The sequence below is a fragment of the Oncorhynchus mykiss genome, chromosome 3 (assembly GCF_013265735.2).
Source record: "Oncorhynchus mykiss isolate Arlee chromosome 3, USDA_OmykA_1.1, whole genome shotgun sequence".
In the NCBI taxonomy this organism is placed as follows: Eukaryota; Metazoa; Chordata; class Actinopteri; order Salmoniformes; family Salmonidae; genus Oncorhynchus; species Oncorhynchus mykiss.
This window is the reverse complement of record NC_048567.1, coordinates 51347323-51372048: the sequence shown is the minus strand read 5'-3', so window position 1 is coordinate 51372048 and position 24726 is coordinate 51347323. Positions and strand designations below refer to the sequence as shown.

General features: G+C 41.9%; 1 protein-coding gene across 2 annotated transcripts in view; it reads left to right on the top strand.

Moving 5' to 3' along the window:
- LOC110520166 (glypican-6) overlaps positions 1-24726 on the top strand; it is a 112662-nt gene that overhangs the window by 17534 nt on the left and 70402 nt on the right. For both annotated transcript variants that reach the window (XM_021597292.2, XM_021597293.2), the window contains exon 2: positions 1955-2113. In XM_021597292.2, the coding sequence (XP_021452967.2) occupies positions 1955-2113 (159 nt within the window). The remainder of the gene's footprint in view (positions 1-1954; positions 2114-24726) is intronic.

Here is a 24726-nt window from a genome sequence, read left to right as displayed (position 1 = left end):
ACAGCTTGACAAATATGACTTTAATAATTAAATAGGGAAAGGCGACTGCATATTGACAGTGAGCGAGAAGTGCAAGGCATTGTTAGACCAGCATCAATACTGTAAATGTCCTGAAGTTAATGATTTGGGTTTTTATTTTTAGTCTGACGTTACTAATATTACTCTAAAAATATTCACATCAGCAACCCTTCTGTCACAGCAAAACCGTAGGTTTATCAACCATCCTTGTGTGAGTTGGATCAGAATATGAATAGAAATGTGTTCTAGTTTTGGGTCTGCTGTTTATTACATGGGGGCAATGTTCCCTCTAAGCTGCACACATGCAGGGCATGCAGCTCCCCTCTGACTGCCGCAGAAGAAGCAGAGGAGCACAAGATTGGACTTCACTCAACTTTCTACAGGTTTCCCCTTTAGTTATCACTATCGACGTTTCACTCTACTGAAGGAATTGTGATCGAATCAAAGCAATATTAGCCACTTTCAATGTAATATACCCAAACAAAACGTAACTATTTAAGATTTAGTATGCAAATCTAGCTGCGCTAGAGATTTTTTTGTAGGATGAGCGCATTGGATTAGGATTCTATTGCATTGACATGCATAACTCAGGCCTATATGCAAATAGCCATTGCCATATATGGATCTGTGCCATTCACTTTGAACTGGACTGTGTTTAGGCTACAGCAGTCATGAGTAGATGCGCTTGTTTTGAGATCAAAGTGAGAGCTGCATTTAGCCACGTGCATATGTTCATATTCGTTCCTAGTTACTGAGTTATAATCCCAGTTATAGCTCATTTCTAGTCAACAATGGTTGAGTGGTTGCTTCCAACCAGAGCACAATAAGCGGGCATTTCTAGCCATCTTTGGAAAGTAAGTCAGGTAAAGAGCTATTTTATGAAAAAATAAAGGAGAGCCGCACACTAGGGGCTCAGATGCAAAAATATTTATGTCCAACGTTTTGACAGACAAGCTGTCTTCATCAGGGTATAATAAAGAGCTATTTTATGTCTTAAAGGGAAAGTGTTGTACTTTAAGACGGTTTTGAATAAGCTAAGTTGCCAATAGGCAGAGTGGAACTCTGAGACTATCACAGTGCAGGTGCATTTATACGGAGACTTGATTACACACAGGTGGATTGTATTTATCATCATTAGTCATTTAGGTCAACATTGGATCATTCAGAGACCCTCATTGAACGTCTGGAGAGAGTTTGCTGCACTGAAAGTAAAGGGGCTGAATAATTTTGCACGCCCAATTTTTCAGTTTTTGATTTGTTAAAAAAGTTTGAAATATCCAATAAATGTCGTTCCACTTCATGATTGTGTCCCACTTGTTGTTGATTCTTCACAAAAAAAATACAGTTTTATATCTTTATGTTTGAAGCCTGAAATGTGGCAAAAGGTCGCAAAGTTCAAGGGGGCCGAATACTTTCGCAAGGCACTGTAATTAGTCTGATTCTCTGTAATAATGGTATGGGATTAATAAAGCATTTTATTTTGCATCAAACACAACATTTTCAGTCACCTCCTTATCTGAAGATGGATAAACAGGTTAATGTCAAGCCCTGCATGTTTGTCTCATGGAATGTAGGCATTGAACACCACACATTGGCTGCTACTGTAGGCTGAATGACAAAACAGCAATTTCCATGTTAAAATGTTATGATAAGTTTTTCTCCATTGTTTTTGATGATAGGCCACTCTGGTAGGCCTACATTATGATGAAATAGTCACAGTAGCCCACTTCACCACTGTTAAAACTCTAACCTAAAAGTGGATACAGCCTCAGTGTTCACAGTAAATGCACGCCAGAAGCTGCACAGAATTTTCACAACGTTCGAGTTTGCACACAGCAGACCTTAAATTTGCTCAGTGCCCAAAGAAATTAGAGGGAACATTGCATGGGGGTCATGAGGAATCTGTGTGACTGAATACCATCTCTGTTGTTTGCAGGTGACCATCTCCGGGTATGTCCCCAGGGCAATACCTGTTGCAGTTCAGAAATGGAGGACAAGTTTGGTCAACAAAGCAAGCTGGAGTTAGAGAACCTGGTTGATGAAACTAGTAAAGAATTGCGAAGCACCTTCGTCTCCAGACATAAAAAGTTTGATGGTAAGAGACGCTCTCTTTCAATTATTTGTTTTGATATGTCACAAGTGGGATTCAACAGAATCTCTACGTAGCTTGAAGAACCAATCATAGACGACGTTTGTCGGAGACAGACAGGTTGAGTGGCGAATGAGGGAGTCCCTCCCCTCATACTAAAGAGCCATTCGCCGACCCTCTGATCATTCTCACCTCTCTTTGTCACAGAAGAGTTTTGCCTAGCTTTCCTTGGCATGACTTGATCTGTTTTCCTATTTAATTGTTCACAGGTGTGCCGTTAAGGTTATGCCGCTACACTCTGCCTATTGTGGCCAACAATGTGTGTCGTTCCTGCTTGTGTGCATTCCTCTTTTTACTTCTATTGGTACATTTTTAAGCTAGGACTCCAGTACACAGGTGCGAGGCGGGTGTGCTCCATAACGTTGGATGCCGACTGCTGATAAACTCACAGAAGAAGAAGAACAGGCGGGGCAACAATGGTAGCCATTTAGCTAGGACACCGTTAGACAGTGTCCTTCGCCCCTGTCTGTCAGGCACTGCTTTCCCGCAGTTCTGTTAACAACGGTGAGGGCAGGTGTTCAGCAGGCGGGAATGAAGGACACTGTGTTATAGCTAGCTAGCAGAACGCCGGTAAACAGCAGGTGGGAGGCAGGTGGGAGGTGGGAGTCATGGGCGCCACCAGCAGCTAGCCATCTAGGACACCGTTAGACAGTGTCCTCGGCCCTGAAAATCTCTGATAATACTTTTACTTTTGACCCACTGAATCGTATAGACAATCAGAATCAGAAGAAATTCAGAATATCAAAAGTGTCACACAAGTATGAAGATGGTGTGCTTGGAGTGGGGTGTACATGCAGGAACCAATGGGATGCTCAAGGGAGGGCGTTCATGTATTTGCAGGAATACCCACATGCAGGAACAATCACACATTATTGGGTTTTTCAGCTTTCGTTTTTTGTGTTGGGTGACTTTACCGAAAGGAATGTTTTTGTTTCAGGTAAGAATTATCTTCACTGCTTTTCTTCCCTCGTCTCCATTCGTAGCTAGCATCACACAGCTAGCTACTGAGACGTGGCTAGTTCGCCACAATGCTAGCTATCCTACCGGCTAACTTTTCTACTTGAAAGGGTAGAATTTCTACCTCGCTCTCTTGTTTAGCTCAACCCACTACCGACCGTCCTAGAGTCACTGCTTATCGATCGAGAGCCACGCTTTTGTTTGTCGCAAGAATAACAAAGAGCTATCTTCCTTTCGCTAACATTGTGCTAACTAACTAGGCTGCTAGCCCACTAGGTAAGCCCAGAGACTTGGTAAGCCCACGCTGCAAGGCACAAGCTAACTTGGCTAGCTCGTTGGAAAGCAAGCTATCCATGTAAGCATTGCTTTCTAGCTCAGACCGACTTCCCTACCAGCACATACGGTAGCACAAGCACTGCTTGCTATAAGAACCTAGCTAACGCCTACACAAGCCACCACGGCTATAGCTTTTATACACAGTTCCCGCCCCAGCTAGCCATTAGGCACCTAATAAGCTAGCTCACGCCTGTCAAGGCTAATTTGCAGCAGGTGCTATCAGGCTAGCAGGCCTTTTTCCACAAATTTGGAACAAAGGAAGGGTAATAGTGGATTAACAACGGCCTAACCTGAAACCCCTGGATCAATAAATATTGTCCACTGCTACCCCGTCTGAGACAGGCACACAAACCACCTTGCTCTTGCGCTGGCAGCTCGATGATGCTGGGATGCTGGCTGCTACTGGCTCTCCCACCTATTGTGGTATTGCCAGCTTGCTCTCTCATTTAGTACGTTTAACTTTCAATCGTTTCATTGGCTGATTGGATACACCACACCATGCTACGGTCAAAAGACATTCTCTAGACCGAAGAAGCAATGCTACTGGTGCGGATCTCTTTGGCTAATGAGGTGCTAGCTATAGCTAGGTTATTACCCCACTGAGTGAACACTGGATGACCAAGTACCGGCCCATGCTAACTTAAGCTATGCCACTAGCCATCACGGTTAATGCTAACTACCACCACCTAGCTGTTGCTAGCTTAGTTCCCGTTTTCTAGTTCGCCTAGCATTAACTTGCTTAGTGCTTACTAACTGAACCGGTCCTTCTATTCTGTGATCCGGTCTACGAGACGGCCTCTAATTGGCTAGCTAACGCGGCAAGGCTGGTTGTACCACTGCTAACCTATGCTGGGCAAAACGTTCAGCAGCCTACCTCAGCTAGCTCACCACTATCTTAGCTTGCCTTGCAGACCCAGATATCGTGGCAACCAGGTCTCCACTCTCCCTCTCTACGAGCTAAGTGCTACTGAGCGACCAAATACAGAGCATGCAGCAAACCTACTGTCCAAGTTTTAGTACAGAGTCAGACAGTGGAGAAGCGGCCCTTCGCTTCAGCCGCATCGATGTCCCGTCCAGTTGATTTTCCTGTAGAAAAGAAAGGGCGCCCGCCCCAGCGGTAGAGAAGGACAGCCAACAGATCACTCTGTGTTCTAGTTTTCCACCTTTCGGGTGGAGCACACACCACAATGGGGGAGAGGCACATCTGTGCTCCTATTCCCCTTTCCTTTGTGCAGCGACCCATTCTCATGCGTTCGCTCTCAAGGAAGACAGAGGAAGCCCACTCTAACCCTGAATGCCCTCCGTGCCACAGCTCTCCCCTCAGCTCTTTCTCAAGCAGCTGAAGCAGGAAGACAAACTGTCACTAGCCACCTATCACTGTCCCCATATCTCAGTGTTTTTAACACTGCCCTTTTCAATTAATACAAAGAAGGGGTGACTCGCTCTAATGCCACCAGAGTGCGCTCCGGCACCACTGGTGAGCATGAGTCAACCAACCTGTGGGCTACTCACCGCAAGAGCAGGGAACTGGCGCACAAGCACAGTCCAGCCCTGGTTCTTGTCCACAGTTCCAAAGGAGTACAGACTGCAGTTTTCTCTGAGACAACCCTTGCAATCAATAACAACTGGCAACTCGACACAGATACTAAAGCAGGAAATCGCCTCTCTATTAAGCGAAGTGGACGGCCAGTGTAATACCATCGGCAGAGAGCCATCTAGGCTTCTACTCCCGGTACTTCCTGGTTCTCAAACGAAAGTTGCTGGTTCATATCAGTCGACCTGCAGGAAACGTTTTTCAAATAAACTGCCAGCACACAGGAGTTTTCTAAGTCTTGCTTGTCAAGGCACAGCCTACGAATACCTCACTGTCCTATTTGGGCTAGTGCTAGCTCCCTGAACATTCAGAAAATGTGTAGAAGCAGCTTTCACACTCCCGGGAAACACACCTACATAGATGATTACCTGCTTTGCTCCCCATCCCTGGAGCAAGCGGTATGTTAGTACTTGATGTTATTCTTTAATAACACAGACCCCAAAGCAAATCAGGGGGAGGAAAATAAGGTTATTCACAGCGGACAAATCATGCTTGGAAGTACATGGTAGATGTTTATGCTCCCCTGTCCTCAGTGATTCTCCTCAGTGATTCGCCTCAGTGATTCTCCTCAGTGATTCTCTCCACAGAACAATGGGATAGGATGTAGTTTTATAACCCAGACCTAGCCTGTGGTTGACCAATTACAATTCCTTGCAATAAAATTGGGCCAATGGCCAAGTAACAAGTATCCTATTTCAGGTTGGACCAACGAGAACATGCCACATATAGCTATGAGTTCAGGACTGACATTCCTAACAGATGTTGAACTGAAAACCAACTATTTCCATTGATAATTCCCTATTGACCGTTAGTACTCTGTTGACTTTTAGTAGTCTTGACCTCTCATCTGCGTTGTGTATTTATCTTCAAAATATTCTTACAGGTACGAGACACAGCTTAATTTGGATACTACATCTCAATCTCAACCAGATAAAAAGCTGTTGTGTGCCAACACAGAGAATAGAATACCTACAGTTGAAGTCGGAAGTTTACATACACCTTAGCCAAATACATTTAAACTCAGTTTTTCACAATTCCTGACCTTTAATCCTAAAAATTCTCTGTCTTGGGTCAGTTAGCTTCACCACTTCATTTTAAGAATGTGAAATGTCAAAATAATAGTGAGAGAAAGATTTCTTTCAGCTTTTATTTCTTTCATCACATTCCCAGTGGGTCAGAAGTTCACGTACACTAAATTAGTATTTGGTAGCATTGCCTTTAAATTGTTTAACTTGGGTCAAACGTTTTGGGTAGCCTTCCACAAGCTTCCCACAATAAGTTGGGTGAATCTTGGCACATTCCTCCTGACAGAGCTGGTGTAACTGAGTCAGGTTTGTAGGCCTCCTTGCTCGCACACACCTTTTCAGTTCTGCCCATACATTTTATATGGGATTGAAATCAGAGCTTTGTGATGGCCACTCCAATACCTAGACTTTGTTGTCCATTTGGAAGATTCATTTGCGACCAAGCTTTAACTTCCTGACTGATGTCTTGAGATGTTTCTTCAATATATCCACATAACTTTCCTACCTCATGATGACATCTATTTTGTGAAGTGCGATCTTTGTCCCCAGGTGCAGTCGTGAACGGTAGTTTGGCTTTTTTATGGCGGTTTTGGAGCAGTGTCTTCTTGCTGAGCGGCCTTAAAGGATATGTTGATATAAGACTCGTTTTACTGTGAATATAGATACTTTTGTACCTGTTTCCTCCAGCATCTTCACAAGGTCCTTTGCTGTTGTTCTGGGATTGATTTGCACTTTTCACACCAAAGTACGTTCATCTCTAGGAGGCAGAACGCGTCTTCTCCTGAGCGGTATGACGGCTGCGTGGTCCCATGGTGTTTATACTTGCATACGATTGTTTGTACAGATGAACATGGTACCTTCAGGCATTTGGAAATTGCTCCCAAGGATGAACCAGACTTGTGGAGGTCTACCATTGTTTTTCTGAGGTATTGGCTGATTTCTTTTGATTTTCCCATTATGTCAAGCAAAGAGGCACTGAGTTTGAAGGTAGGCCTTGAAATACATCCACAGGTACACCTCCAATTAACTCAAATGATGTCAATTAGCCTATCAGAAGCTTCTAAAGCCATGACGTCATTTTCTGGAGTTTTCCAAACTGTTTAAAGGCACAGTCAACTTAGTGTATGTAAACTTCTTACCCACTGGAATTGTGATACAGTTAATTATACGTGAAATAATCTCTCTGTGAACAATTGTTGGAAAAATGACTCACAAAGTAGATGTCCTAACCGACTTGCCCAAACTATAGTTTGTTAACAGGAAATGTGTGGAGTGGTTGAAAAATGAGTTTTAATGACTCCAACTTAAGTGTATGTAAACTTCCGACTTCAACTGTAGGTGTAATGCTGGATTCTCTCTCTTATCAGGCAACACTCTCGGACGACTGCACCACGTCACTCCGAGAGTGCCTCTTCCTGTTACACAGGGGGTGCTCGGTCACGCTCAGAATATGTCTCTGAGTGCTGGAATTGATTGCGTCCACCATCTCAGTAGTATCACTTGGCCTGCTGAGGATGAGAGACTTCCAACGTTGGGGATCTGCCCAACGTCTTTGTGCACGTGTCACATCAATCGTCAGATAAGGTGACCTTCGCATGTATCTCAGCTCTCCGTCACTGGAAGAGGCCCTCGATCTTAGTTTCTGTCACTTCCTTAGGGGTAGTGGCAACGAGGAAGGTGGGGGCGACAGACGAGCTGGGGCGCAGTTCACGAGGGGAATGCAATAAATTAAGTTACCTTGAATTTAAATGACCTCGAATTGCTGACAGCATTTATTTTACTGAAACACTTTCTACCCTCCCTGTCACATTTTGATCAGAACGGACAATACGGCTGTGAGGGCATACATCAACCACCAGGGCGGCACTCGCTCACTGCGCTTTTTAAGGGAAAGGGTAGGGAAAGGGGGATACCTAGTCAGTTGTACAACTGAATGCTTTAAACTGAAATGTGTCTTCCGCATTTAACCCAAACCCCTCTGAATCAAAGAGGTGGGGGGGGGGGGGGGGGGGGCTGCCTTAATCGACAACCACGTCTTCGGCACCCGAATGTCAATTATACAGACTATACGTCAGGATTATTCTGGGGAGCAAAGGTCACCTTCTTTCACTACCCGTGACTTATGTACGAAGCGTACTAAAAGAAGGAGCTGAGTTATTGTCCACAGGGAATCCCCATCACGGGGAATGGAAACTCCATCCCCAAATGGTGAAACAGTTCTCCTCTGAGCCTCATTCTCCCCACTAGTCCGAGTGCGGGAAGTCCCTCAATGGCCAGGCAGGCTCTGGTTAGCGTATATCATTCTTCTGCGGTACGATGAGCATTGGCAACTCCCGTTATGCAGGGATCTGCTGACCCGAGCGAACGGAGAGATTTTCCACACTCTCCTGAACGCCATTCTGGCCCGTGAGAGCCTCTCTGAGTCATTGAGACTATCCAGAGTGCTAGGGCCTCTTCTACATGCTGTATGGAAATAAGTGGTGCATATTTGAGAAGTGGTGTGACCGAAAACTGAACATTTCTTCTGCCCGAACCTTTTGGACAGAGGGAAGGCTTTCTCCACGGTCCTATCTAGCCTCTATCTCGGGCCTGTCATATAGGCTTTGACAAGAACACGGTGGGAAAACACCCCTGATAAACATCCCGTGTTATGTTGTTTCATGAAGGGGACGCGTCACTTACGACCAGTTCACAACCCTTTAGTCCCACCATGGGATTGGTCTATTGTGCTTGAGGCTACTTCACAGCAGCCTATTGAGCTGCTGGAAAGCGTGGAGATGAAACCTTTAACACTCGAACCTCTGGGCCTTTCAGCATATGCATTTCTGCTAGAGAACGTTGTCAGCCGTCCCCGTAAGCATACGCATCAGATTCCTACACTGTGTTATCAACCTAAATAAATACAATTTCAAAAAAATATTGATTGATTGAATGTCTTAAAAATATTTGGTTATTTTGAATAATTGTATATTTTGAAGTAAATAAAATGAATGTAAGGATATGTTTTATACTACAAAGGAAACTGCAACACAGTTAGATATTACAGTGAAATACATTTTCTAAATTGTATTGGTAGATTTGATCTGTACAAGAGTTATAGTAAGCAATAGAGTCCACTTAGAGTCCACCCAGTTACAGCTTATTTTGACAAAGTAGAAAGGAAATAGAGATTATCAACCAGCAAGACGCGCAGGTCAAATTGTTTGCCATAAAGCTAGGCCTAAGCAACAACATTTGATAAATAGCCTAATACATAAATAATTGTATGCACAAACAACAAATAGACTAGAGTTATAGTAAGTAATACAGTACAGTGACAGCTTCTTTTGTCAAAGTAGAATGAAAATAGGCGCAGGTCAAATGCGCTTTTGTCGCTATTTTCTACCCAAACCGCGCCATCCCTCCCAGACTCCTGTCTCACTGCCCAGTTGGGATCATCTTCTCAGTTGGCCCTGTTCTGTTTTTTTTTCTGCGGCGAGACTCAGGCATCGGAGGAGGGGGCTCGAAGTCAACATCTAAATCGGGTGAAGACCCATTGTCATCAGCAAAGTCGATTTCGGGCTCAATATCCGATCCTCCATCCAACTCCAGCTCATCTAAATTCTGCAGCATCTGCAATGCTTTCAGTGCGTCCATTGTGAACTACACACATTGTACTCTGAACTCAGTGTCTGATTTGACTCTCAGCGAGGGGAGATTTATATAGCATTTCCAGCCTTACAATAAAAACATTACAGTGTAATACATTTGATCAATTTTATTTTTTAGATTTGTTTAGTAATAGCAGTCAAATTATTTGCATTGAAGGTAAGTACCAACATTTGATAAATATGTTTTATAAACAGTGCATAAACAATTGTAAAGGATACATTGCATAAATAAATATTTGTGAAAATATTGCATGAAGAAAGATACGTATTTGTGAAAATATATTCTTTAAAGTAAAAGTAAAAAAATGGAGTCAAGGCAAAATGTTGCATTATTTTACAAAGGCATACTGCAACATGTAGGCCTCGACTCTTTTCGTTTTCCTTACAAGAAAAACATTACAGTGTAATACATTAGATACATTTGATTTGTAGATTCCATTAGAACTAGAGTTAAAGTAGTTAACAGTGGTGTCAAGTTCTTAAGTAAAAATATTTTAAAGTACTACTTTAGTCGTTTTTTTGACGTATCTGTACTTTACTATTTCTATTTTTGACTACTTTTACTTCACTCTATTCCTAAAGAAAGAAGATAAGGCCCAAATGAGGCCCAAAAGTACTCGTTACATTTTGAATGCTTAACAGGACAGGAAAATTGTCCAATTCACACACTTATCAAGAGAACATCCCTGCTCATCCCTACTACCTCTGATTTGGACTCACTAAACACAAATGCTTCATTTTTAAAGGATGTCTGAGTGTTGGAATGTGCCTCTGGCTATCCGTAAATTTAAAAAACAAGAAAATGGTGCTGGTTTGCTTAGTCCAGTTTTTCCCAATTGTTTACTCACTAAAACTAGCCCATGATGTACAATTACCCAAACCCGTAATTTATTTAGCAGAACCATACACCAAAGCTGCAATACTTCTGTCACATATTTGACTTTACACTCCGATTGCAATTCTATAACAAACATTTTCCAAAACACAACACACAATTCTCTACCTTTGGCACCACCATCACAACTAAAATCTATTTTATTCAAGAGCTAAGCTCAATTACCAATTAATCACTTTCACTCTTGACATGTGCAAACACTAATTGTGTGAATGTTCACTTTGCAATCAGACCGTGTTGAAATATAAAACTAAATGTTTTCCATTTGTGTTCCTCTCTTGTTTGAGGACACACAAACAGTAAACAGTATAACAACATCTTAGTCTTTACACGGAAATAGGTTCTGATAGTAGTGTTTTGAATGTCACATTAGTGTGATCTCGGTTGTCAGTAAGTTAGATTCATTTGATTTTTGTGTGTCTCATTTGTATGCAGAGTTTACCGTTTTCCCCAATTGTTGACACACTAAAATTGGAACTTGAAACGCAATCACCGAAACCTGAAACTCATGCACCAAATCCCTAAACCAATTCTGCAAAATTGCAAGAACAATTCCTGCTTTACACTCAGTTTTCAATTCTATATCACACTTTTTGCAAAACACTACATACAGTTCTCCACATTAGGCATTATATTCAAAATTAAAATCTCTTTAGTCGCTTTGGAAAGCGACGCCAATCACGATGCCAAGCTCTATACATCAATTGGCAACACCCACTCCTGACAGGTGTAAACACTAGTTGCTGATTTGTTCACTTAGAAATCAGCGCTTTAGCAATATAAAAGGCCACAGATGAGCTCTCCTGTTTTGGAGGAAAATGGAAGTCAATGGTGAAGCACGATCTAAAGATGAATGAGTGAGAGGAAGACGAGTACGAGGAAGGAGAGTTGTCTCAGATGAGATCAGGGCCACATTGGTTGACAACAATGGATTGAGTATGAGGGAGGCGAGAGTTCAGCCCAACCTGAGCCACTACACGGTTGCATCTACATTCAGAAATGAGAACCGGTAGGTTACCTACCATCTACACTATGCTCTTTATGTATGTACACTAGTCCGACATATCAGCAGGCCTATGTTACTCAGTGATTGTTGGCCAATGTTACAGTAATGTCATTTCATACTGAAAGAAAATAAATTATTTTAGCCTACTGTAACCAATCATATCATATTGGTGGATCTTCTGCAGAACAGAGATGGCCAGGTGGAAGACACCGGCTGTTCACACCAGAACAGGAGACTGCTATTGTGATCATGGTGGTGGCAAACCATACCATTAGACAATGAGAAATCCAGAACCACATAATTGCAAAGAACACAATATTCAATAACATTTACCAGGTGGGCTTGTCTATATTGGACCGTGTATTACAGCGCAACCGAATCCGGATGAAACATGGTGCCATTTGAGCGCAACTCAGAGAGGGTTAAAGAACAGCGCTATGAATATGTGTAAGTAAGTACTATACTGTGAATTTACTATCATATCAGCACTTTATAGACACATTATAGTACTATAATCCAGTGTATTGTGTCTCACCATATTGACTTCTCTAGGTCTATGTGACATACTGTCCTGTCTGTTTCATAGAGTCTCGGATCTGGATGCTGCTGCAATTCAGCACGTTTATATTTACATTGATGAGGCTGGCTTCAGCCTAGCCAAAAGAAGGGGACAAGGACGGAACATTTTTGGCCACCGTGCCATTGTGAATGTCCCTGGACAGCGTTGAGGGAATATCACCATGTGCGCAGCCGTTAGCCAGCAAGGTGTCCTCCATCACCATGCCAACCTTGGTCCCTTCTACACCGCCCTTCCCATCGCATTCCTGGACACACTACATGGCATCCTCCTTCCAGCCGAGCAGAGGGGTGGACCAGAGCAGCCCAGGTATGTTGTCAACGTGAGTTTCACGGGCTGCTCTGGTCCGCAACTGGTTCATCGACCACCCACAATTTATTGTTCTATACCTCCCACCATATTCCCCATTCCTAAACCCAATTGAAGATTTTTTTTTTTCGTTATGGTGATGGAAGGTCTAGGACCGCCATCCCCTCGCACACATGCCCCTTTGCATGTGGTGAAATTGATGTGGGGGCTTTCTTCGGCTGGATCCGTCACGACCAGAAGATTCTTTCCCTGCTGTTTAGCCAGGCAGAACATCGCCTGTCATGTAGATGAGGTGCTGTGGCCAGACCAAAATAGGAGGCAGGATGCAGCCTAATGTTTTTTTTCTTACATTTTGTGTATTTTGTCTCTTTGTGTTTAGAGTTTTGAAAGAATGAGCCACTTTCATTTTTTATTTTTGTACAGAAAACACTTTATCTTACTGAATGTTTTTCCTTGTTTTCTCCTGTTGGGTTTGGAAAGTGTTACATACAGAACACGTGTTCAAAAATACTGCATTTTGGAAATAAATGACAATGTTTTTGTTACTGTATTGCATTCGTGTTTATTTATGTATACATTACTGTAACAATCTTTTACAACCGGCTTCAGTGTAACACTGAAAAGGCATAAACCTACTGATGAGATATTCATACTGTAGTACGTTGTGTTGCGCACATCAGTGTGCTGGTTGGTAGACAGAGCTATTCATTTTGATGCAAAAAAAAACAGTTTTGAATGTGGTGTTTGCATTTGCTAGAGATTTGTAGAGTTTTGCGTTTTGTGTTTGGTGTTTAGAGTTTTGGGAATATGGCCCATAGGTTCAGCAACCATGTGGAAAACTGTCATTTTGAGCAGGGAGTATATGATTTTGATTGTGTTTCATTTTACAAGATGTCTGTGGGGTTTGGGTAAATTAGCTAACTGTTTTGTGTTTAGAGTTTTGAGTACCTGAGATGTCATTTCAGCAAACGTGTTAACATTTGGCATTTGAAATTACATTTACTTTTGATACTTAAGTATATTTAAAACCAAATACTTTTACTCAAATAGTATTTTACTGGGTGACTTTCACTTTTACTTGAGTCATTTTCTGTTAAAGGGATCTTTACTTTTACTCAAGTATGACAATTGGGTACTTTTTCCACCATTGGTAAGTAATACAGTCCAGTTACAGCTTCTTCTGACAAAGTAGAAACGAAAGAGGTGTCTTTTACCTGGGTGTGAGTTGTGCGCTTGGGGAAGAGTTCTATTGTTCTAAATTCAATCACCCATCTTCACCCCCCTCCATCCTCATCATTCAGTTCATTCAAATTCAATCATAAAGTTACAACCATCAGTTTCTAGTGGTTTCGATCACCATTCAATGAGGAGAGAGACATACTGTATTAGAGCCTGGGTACCAATGCCTTACACTTCATTGTCTTTGTCCCGTAACGGTGCACAATGCAGAAATTGCTTTTTATTTCCTGCTTCCTAAAATTCTAATAGTTTGCCTAATTTCACTTTATGTGACAAAACAAGCAAGTATGATGTAGATAATCATTGCACCATCTAAGCCGCTGTGAAATACACTATATATACAAAAATATCTGGACACGCCTTCAAATTAGTGGATTCGGCGACTTCTGCCACAGCCGTTACTGACAGGTGTATAAAATGGAGCACACAGCCATGCAGTCTCCATAGACAAACATTGGCAGTAGTTGGCCGATGTTCAGATAGGAACGTATTATGTAGAACAGGGGTCTTCAACATTTTCTTACCCAGGGACCCCCGCCCAAGCTAACCAGCGGCCCATGTTTTTTTCCCACGTATTTGGATCTCAAATTCTTTAGTGATTTGGACACCAATGAATTTTAAGCTCTCAACCTGCTCTGCTGCAGCCTAGTCGATGTGGATGGAGGCGTGCTTTCATTTGATCTACTTATAGCCTATGCACTCCTTGAGTGTACTTGAGTTTTTGAGGATCCTTGATTAACAAAGTTTCTATCAGTTCTGTCGCAGTTTAGCTGACTGTTGTGTTTGCAATTTGGTCAACTCGCTCAGGAGGGCTTTTTGAATTCTAAATCCTCATGAAGAGTCTGAGTACCTCCTTGGATTAGACAAGCATGGCCCCTTTGCACAGTAGATTGACAGCTGGAACCAGGAGCAGAGTGCCTCGTCCTCCTCTATAGCAGGTCTGTTGCTGCGGTATGTGTGATCCTGACTTAACCCCACACCGACTACTGGCCACCTCTCCTGGCCCCCTCGGCTCAGAGAATGGATCTTCTATTTGCAGGGATATATTCTTTTTTTACACCTCGGCCTCGACTTTCACACTTTCTCCTGATCCTCCTCTTCCCAGTGAGCCCAAGCTAGTTATGGTTTAATGAGCAATAACACTTTCCAATGGCAGCAGCTGCTCATCAGGACTCTTTGAAGGAGACGGAGAAGAAAATCATGTCAATTATCGGATCCATTTCCACAGCCATCCACCTCATTTCACTCAGCTGCTTTTTATGAAGTTTTTTTTTAAATATATGATTTATGTTAGAGAAGCTCTGTAAAGAAAGTGCCTGTGTGGTGGCTCTCCCTGTCCCAGATGGGTGCTCTTTGGCATAACTTTTGTTGAACCAAAACCATATTGTGCTTCTGTTTGTGTTGGTTTTGCTTCAGTTGGTTCGCTGTTAACACAGGGAATTCAGGGAGTTTGTCAATGTTAAACCAAGCAGTGGCCTTGATTTATCAATGCTCTCTCCAGTGTGTGGAGCTATGGGCTTTCACAGATTAGTCAGGGGCCTTCAACCCCTTCCCCCCCTGCACATTTACCCTGCCACCACCCCCCAATGGACGTTTATCATTGTTACAGTTATAAATATGTAGATATTATTATTATTGTTGTTGTTTCATTCCCTTCTCTTTTTGACCTTGACTGTTGGAGCTTGGAGTTTAAGATTTTCACTGTACCTTGCAATTATATCTGTGACCCTGGTCATGTGACTAATAAACTCATCGAACCATCTAATCCAATCTCTCTCTCTCTCTCTCGCTCTCTCTCTCTCTCTCTTTCTGAAGTGGAACGTAACTGGAAAGCACAAACACCCCACCTTGTAGTTTCTCAAAAAACTAAGCCAAATGCTTGAATTCAAGATTGAATAGTATTCAAGTTTCGACTGTTAACACTTGTTTAAAAAAACATATACAATTCAGCTAATGTCAAGGGCAAACATGCGAACACCGCGTTGATGTTTAACGTGTGAGGATGTGAAAAATTAGGAGAGCTGATGAAGCATATTTTCAATTCATTTTGTATGCCCCACAATTATTCAATGGAGAGCAGTGCATATGTTAAATCCTGCAGTCACCCGCAGCTGAGATTTAAAGCAGAGTCGTTTTTCATGCAGTATGATGCACTTGGCAGACATGCCTAGGAGTATTACTACAAATCTTCAGTAACAACATTAGGGCAATTACAGAATGATCATGAATACGCTAGTAAAACACTGGGCGAATCTTGTTAATCGACCATTGACAAATGAAGACGAACGTGTTTTATGGCCAAGTCATTACAAGTTTACTGTAGCTACTCTGTCAAATGACTTTTATTTGGCAAGGGGACACAAAAAGGTTTATTAGTAAGCAAACATTTAAATTTATGGTCATGGTAATTATTTGGCTGAATATTTTAGTCCAAATGATGTATTTCCTTCTGCTTCTGTTTTCCTAAAATTATTGTGATACGCTTATGCTGTTGATATTGTTCTGGCACTGTCATCACATGCTTTTAATTATAATACACAAAGTTGAATGCCTCAGTACCTCTTCACAAACCAGTAACAGGCCAATCCTATTTACCTAAATCCAAAAGAACTGCAATATTTCTAAGAGCTCAGAGGTTACATTCTTGACCCACCAGGCTGAGCTTACTTAAGATGATATGAATAATTCATCTGAGATATCCTCATTAAACCTGCCTCTTCACTGCTCGCACTGTCCGTAGTAAACTGCAACCCAGGTAAAACACATCTGCATTAAACTCAGCATTTTGAGCCTCTAGCTCCTCATTATGAAGATCAGAATATACTTTCATGTCAGACAAACGTCACACTTTTTTACACATTTTACAATACAAACATAAATGCAACATCGCACAACTCTTGAGTGTTTTGAACTTCAACCTAATTCCCAGCAGCAAGTGGCATGATTCACCATGCCCACTCCTTCTAAACGTTTCAATGTACCTGATCTGAAAACTGTGGGCTATTGAATTACAGCCTATCAAATGATCGCATAGTTGCTCAGAAACTCAATGTCAGAACGTCGGTGTGTTCTTTTTTCCAGGAAAACAAAATCTTTAGCACACATGCCGTTCCTGGAAGCAATCATGCATAAATAAATAAGTTATATTTTGATCGGTCTCTGTCAGGGAGAGTGAATGTCATGAGAGGAGAGTAAGTCTCCACGGATGGAGATGGGGGAAGTAAATGGAGTTTGTCCAGCAGCACTTACATCCATGGCACCAGGCACCCCTGTTCCTCTAGGGGCCCTGTGCCACTCTCCATAATTTCATCAGTGTCAGGATGGATGCTGTGTGTAGGTTTCCATGCTGCAGCTTTCTGCTGGCTGCAAGCTTTATAGGAGACACAGAGTCTGGAGAGGGTCTCTGCTGACTAGCAACACAGGAAACATGAGACATTCCTATTTGGACTCTGATTTCATTCATGTGTCGGTTATCTATAATTTCAATCACTTTGGAGAAATGTAAAAGCCTGAAGAATTCTAGAGTTGTTTTAGCAAGGTCAGCCTTCACCTTCCTGGCCAAGGAATATTAAGAATATTTTCAACATCTATATTGGATTTGGCTTTCATCAGTTAGTATTAGAAGGATGGAATCAGAGGCCAACTATATCATACAGTATTTTACGCTGATATATTTGATAAAAAAAATCAACTTCAGGACAATTACTGTAGCCGAGTTAAACCAGACTGCCAACCATTGTTTGAAAGGAAATAATGGTGAACCTAGTGTTTAACCAGGCTACAATTATTGTGCCCATAACATTGAGTAGGACACCACTGAGGTATAATAAGAACTGGAGAATGCGTTCAAGATGTATTATTTTCAAGGTAAACTCACGTTTGCATACACTGATTCATGGACCGTCTATATCCTGGATGCGTTCGGTTTATATGGACAAACATTACATGCGCACTAGCACTCGGTGTACACAGGGAGCTGCGCGAGCAGTGACATCATCACCTCATCCAAAAACATGGCAGACATTGGATGAATATACAAATTTTAATATGTTCGGCTGTCAGTGATGAAGAAAAAAAATTGGCCTCCGACAGTTATTTCAATAGTTCAATGTATGTTTTGTGCACAAAGGTGGTGACTAAAATGTCTTATTAGGAACTTTGAAATCGGACTTCTCTATGTGGCCTTGTATGGAAATTTGCTTTCTGGGTCGTGCGTCAATTAAACTGCAGTATCGAAGCAAAACTGTAGGAGCAGTCGAAACCATGCTTCTAGACTGAAACCCTGGCCCTTTGGAGGACACTGGACAACTAAGCATTGTTACCTCATGTTCAGTGCTAGCTGTCTCATTTAAATGTTATTTACCATGTATTTAGCACCTGTTTGTAGAGTCCTACCCACACAGGGCGTTCAGGTATTTCCTACACTCCGTGTGGAGTGGGCCATGAACTTTCTGTAGCTGACAGAGCAGCCCACACATACCTGACACCACTGCCTACGTGTCACTACCACAACAGTGAGAGAGTGCACCGTCGACCATCCTCTGCCAAGACGTTCCTGGCAGAAATATCCCACATCGCCCCCAAAGATCTACTCCATCAGCTAGGCAGCTGTAACATAGACCTACAAGAGAAAATAGAGGCCATCATCTCATCTACCAATGTCAATAACACGGCTTCTATTAGTGTGATTTATTATGATTTTCCTATGTTCTGGTGGATAATTTATGCATAGCATATTTTTCAGTGGCTTGGCGCTAATCCATATCCCAGGACTCTGGGAAACAGTACTGTTGTGCTCTGAGAAATTTGAAAAATAACCGGCCCTCAGATTTCTCTCTCGTTTAGCTCATTAAATACTGAGGTGGGGGTCTTAATTACTAATCAATGTCCTAGCCCTCCACTGACCACTAACACCATGGTGCTGCCGACCTACACAGAATGTTAATGTAGTGAGAACGGCATAATCGATTCTATCTAGAGCCACAGACTCTTAAACAGCCCCATGCATGTGGTGCAGTGCTTTTAGATTAATATTTGAATTGTTTTGTTTTTCACACACAGAAATAGCATCCTCCCAAACTGCCTTTTCATGCCACTGACAGAGGTCTGTCTGATCTGTGGTAATTGTCTTTGCTCTGATTGTTTTTTCTCCCCTGCTTTAATTCCCATTTAGACATAATGATGTGTTGTCTTGATCGTGGTGTTAAGAGTTCATGACTATCCCAATTCTATTTCCCTTCCACACTAATAGGCCAATGTGACTTGCATTGAGCTTCCTAAAGATTAAGAGGCATTTGTCGATATCATATTACTTGCCCGAGATCATATTGATTTCCGTTGCCCCTCATACGGATGAACACTATGCCATAACAATTACACCCGTTCAAGGAGAAGAGGGAAACGGAATTCAGTTCCTTTTTCTTCTCCTTTTTTTAGCCGGTTGTCGATTGACAGGGCCCACGCCAACAGCCCTCTCACCCCAGCCAGTAGAATATGACTCACAACAGCAGCCCCAGAGGAATAATCCCCAGGCATGCATGGTATAAAAGGTCAGGCTGTCATGTTCTCCACAGTAACGGAGGCCTTCCTCTCAGACTCATTCCCGTCCCTCAGACAGTGTCCTCCCCATCTGGCCGATGGCAGGCTCCTCTCCTCTCGGTAATGCAAGCCTCTGATTGACAGGTGGATTTGGGATTATTTTCCCCGGGGCAGGAAAAGTGCAGGTTTCAAGCAGAGGCATTAAAGATAGAGGAGATGCTTATATATGCCGAGGCGAGCATCCTAAATCCATGCAGCCCTGATAAACACACGAGAGAGGGAGAGATGGAGAGAGAGAGGGAGACAGGAGAGGAGAAACAGAGAGAGAGAGATGGAGAAAGAGTAGGGAGAGAAAGGGAGTGTGTTCTTCTGTGGGCTGGCTTTATCCCTGCAGGATTGCACCCAGAGTAGCTTGGATGGAGATAAGATGGTGTGTGTGCTCTGCCCTAGGAGAAATCACAGGCAATGTCATTTTTATGATGTGAAGCACAATGGGGAGCTTCGCTGATACAGTACTCTTGAATTGCTTACTTGTATGAACGAGTGTAGCTTTTAATCTATGGATGGGGTATGGATTTAGTGATCTCTCACTTGATATTGAGTTTTTCCTAGCCACTGTGCTTCTACTGTACATCTGCATTGCTTGCTCTTTCGGTTTTTAGGCTGGGTGTCTGTATATGCATTGGGCTTCAGAGTGGCGCAAAGGGCTAAGGCACTGCATCTCAGTGCAACAGGCGTCACTACAGTCCCTGGTTTGAATCCAGGCTGTATCACATCCGGTCGTGATTGGGAGTCCCATAGGGCCCAGCGTCGACTTGGCCCCATTGGCCCAGCGTCGACCGGGATTGGTTGGGGTAGGCCGTCATTGTAAATAAGAATTTGTTCTTAACTGACTTGCCTAGTTAAATGAATAAAATAAATTGTGCTTTGTGACAACTGCAGACAAAAAAAGGGTGTTTAAAATACATTTGATTTGATTGATAGAAAAACCAACCCAAAACTTAATTCAATCCCCAGCTGTTTACTCCGTCGATAATTTCCAGATCTATCAAAATCAACATTTATTTGAATAATTTGAAGTCTATATTTTAAATCAGGTCTTGGAAACTAAATGATTTTCCAATCGTTCTGTTCCAAGCAAAACCCCTACTTCTTTCATTCGATTCCAGTGTTCCGACCAGCATAATAAAGCTCTGAACCAGTTAGAACTCCCTATCTCATCCCCATATTGTTATTTATCTTCTTGCTCTTTTGCGCCCCAGTATCTCTACTTGCACATCATCATCTGCACATCACTCCAGTGTTAATGCTAAATTGTAATTATTTTGCCTCTATGTCCTATTTATTGCCTTACCTCCCTACTCTTCTACATTTGCACACACTGTACATAGATTTTTCTATTGTGTTAGTGACTGTATGTTTGTTTATGTGTAACTCTCTGTTGTTGTTTTTGTCGCACTGCTTTGCTTTATCTTGGGCCAGGTCGCAGTTGTAAATGAGAACTTGTTCTCAACTGGCCTACCTGGTTAAATAAAGGTGAAATAAAATTAAAATATATTTTAAAAAGTAACAGTTTATATAGTCCCTTTTTGTCAAATAAAATCCCAGTGAAATCAACATAGTTTTCACATTTAGCTCATTAATTTACTCCACCAATTAGCGTGGATAGAGCAGCTTGCTATGGAACGGGTACGCTAGTTGTTTACATGGTTGATGCACAGATACCGTAAGTGCAGGTGTGAGATGTGACTTAAATTTCACGGGTAGGGTAAGAGCGAGAGAGAGGGTGGACATGAGTTTGGTTGGCTTGAAGTGCTGAGCATCATGATGTGACTTGAATTGGAATGTGTTTAGGATATTACTAGCGTTATAACTTCACTGAATTACAGAATTATATACTTGACATTAGGAATATTTTTGGAACAAAAATAACATTATGAACCGGTTCTCAAGATTTTAACATGACGGTTCTGTTCCGGAACCGTCTGTTCCGTTCCTTAAATAATTACGTTTTTTTTTGGTTTTCGATCCTGAACTGGTTCCAACCCCTGATTTAAAGGATGGATTTATACTGTACAACTATTTTACTCCCCTGCTGTGAGTGGATTTCATGAGGTTCAATCAAATTGTTCTGCTTTGTAAATTCTTGAATGCTCAAACCCTGATGATCAGGGCTGCAAAAGGATGATCACGTAAAGTCAATGTTGAGGTGGCTGCATCTTTAATATTGACGCTGTTATAAATGACCTACCATATGGTGATTGATGGCAGCGTTGAAATAGTCTCGGGTTACCACAGGATGTTTCCTTAATTATGTGACCTCCACGTTTTTACTGTCGGCTTGAACGTTCCTGGCCTTGCGGCTTTGCTTGAAGTCTTCTCTCACGCCAGCAGCATCAGAACATCCTTGGTTGCCTTCAGAATCCACAATGTCACTGGGTGAATGCTTCAACTGTCAAGTGTTGCCTTGAAGACTGGGGGCATTTTTTGTTGTTGCTTTTGTGGAAAAGCTTTGGATCACTGTGAATCTCTGTCATTTTGATTTGTCCCATAGCTTTCAAGAATCACAATTATTTTGGCTTCTGTGTTGTTTTAGAAAGCCCTGTAGTGTGTTACTGCTGGTCATGTCTCTGGGGACATTGCTGTAATTAACTATAGCCCGCTAGGCCCCACTCTACACTGTGGCCCCTGAACATGCCCCAAATGACCCAAATCAATTATCTTTAAAAAAAATAATGATCAAGACACTGGAGTGCCCCACAAAAGAAATCGTAGTTCTCAAAGTGTTGTCAAGAACTTGTTTTGCCTTTTCTCTTTGTGTACGTTCTCATACACAGATACTTACATTTTGTTAGAACAGATCGACTTCTGACCGCTCTGGTCAACCTCAGTGAGAGAGTGACTAGAGAAGCAGGGACGTAGCTACACTTTGTCAACGTGAGAATGGCTCCATTTAGCCTCCTCTCCTGTGCTCACTGTGAGGAATGGCGGACATATTGAGCGTTATCTGCTGAAAGTAATGAACTCTTTGCCAGTTAGGGGTATTAACATCGCTCTTGTCCAACATTTCTGCCTCATTGTCCTCTCGGCTCACAGCTTTCGCAGCCAGTCATTTTGGGCAGACCTCTTAATTACGGCGATGTATTGAGGCCTTAAGTGAGCTCTACTTGTAATTTGCAGTTTCTGACATAATTCCTTAATACCTGATTGTAAAATATGATCCTATTCATGGATTTGCTGTAATTATATTAAGTCGTCTTTTTTACTACATGTATTATTCACTGAACTGTATTGAGGTCACCCATAATGTGAGTGATAATTATTCATCCTAATTGTACTGGAATAAAGCTTGGAATGGTATCAAATATTCTGACTATATAAAAAAAATATTCCGCCTTAATGATGTTGATTATATTCGATTAATAGCCGTGCTGATCCGAAAGGGAGAAGAATTGACTGCACACAGATACTTTCTTATCCTCAGCTGCACATTCTTAATCAAATTAGTTTCAAAGCTGTCATTAATCAGAAGAGATATCACTGGGTGCCATATTTATTTTTAATTAATGAAGCGAAGTTGATTAAGCACAAGACAAGCTTGAAACACACTGCAGTAAGTACAAATCTTTGCTTAAATAATTCAATATATAGTCTTCCATTGTGTCTCAATTCTCTCAAGGGTGCTAAGAAATGACCTTATTTAAACAAACTTCACTGAAGACAAAACTTTACTGTCTAGAAGTTGTTTGGAAGTGCTAAACACGTGCTAACTTCTTTCTGGAATTGATAAGTATGTTTACTAAATTAAAGGATGACAAATGATTTGCCATTGGTAATTCTTCTGAACGCATCACACTGGTAAAAGACACAGGTGTGGAAATCGAATTTGATGCTATTATGTCTCACTGGACACAAACATGTCACTGGAGTCCAACAACAGCAACATTAAAGAACAGGTGAAAACAGAAATACTAAAGGATTGGCTATAAAGTGAAAATATCATCCGGAAATGGCATGCCAATTACACCCCATAATGCAAACACCCAAATGTTGAGACATTTCAATCTGTCACGCTTCAGAGAAGTGTAAACAGTGAACCACCACACTCTTCCAGCATAATGTATTTCTAAGCACAACAAAAGCTCTTTTAATACACTTTTGGATGAAAATAACAACTGTTTGCCTCGTTAATACAGATGAGTGAACGCACTGTCCTGTGTTCTCTATGAAATAATAAAGTACTGTACCTGGAGATCTGTGTTTAACGCTTATCCTCTCGTCTCAGTGGGCTTTAGATGTCATAAATACTGAGCCATGTTGAGTAGAAAACCAACTGCTGGTAAATCTGAAGCAATCTATCTTCAACACTGTCTCTAAGGGATAAGGATGTAAATAATCAAGGTCACCTTCCCAGTCACATGTAGGCAGGTGTGAGAGATTGTAATGAAAGAACAACCAAGGTGTCTGGTGGTGGTGCTACTGCACCAAGGAGTTTGATAAAGCTAGAATATGCTAGATTGCAGATCAAGTTACAGTATGATGTCTTCAGGTAGGATAATTAATGGAGGGAGAAAAACATACTGAGCAAGACCAGAAAACTTGAGCATTTCTTAAATGCAGCCGCCTTGCATGCAGATAGCACGTATTCTAGCAAAAGACGGATTCAGTATTAAAGCATTTCAGATCATATTTCCCAGGGATCGTTTCTCTCTGGTGTTTGGATTCTCGCTAATGTGTTGCTCCTAATGTAATTTAATTTCACTAGCATTGCAGAGCGCTAATGAACACTTAGAGCCATTGCAATTTTAACAAGGCCCCTCTGATTCTGGCCTGATAAGTGATTGAAATGCACAGCTCCATATTGAGAGCAGTACGGCTCTGGGCTCTTGGCTAAACAGCATGTGACCCAACATGAACTGCACAGAGACCGCCCAGGGTCTTACTTTCTATATCATGCCCTGTTATATTTATGAAGATAGGAGTGTCTTGATCTCTTGGCTTTTAAAGTACGAGTATCTGAGACAGGAGTAATAGATTTAATCCAAGCTCTGATACCTTTCTTGGTTTAGTATGGAAGTCATGGAGGTGTCTGCTATGATTAGTCCTGAATTGTTGCACCCTGTGCTCCTAATTTGGAGGAAGTGGCATGAACCCTATTCAAATTTAATCTGGTTCCTTGAGCGGCAAGGCTATCATCATTGATAGCAGATGGTGGGAGACATTATCACCTCGTTCCCGTTACTGACGACCCATATAGGTCATTTGGTAAACAATAAGCTGTGCGTAGGAAGTGAATAACGCAGGAAAGGAAGACGTTGAGAAAGGCAAGAGTACTTATTCTCCTCTATGGTAGTATCACTTCAAAAGTGTTTTCGTAATATGTGGAGGGGAAAATGGAATGTGTCGGTGCTGTTTGTACTTGATGCGTTGTCA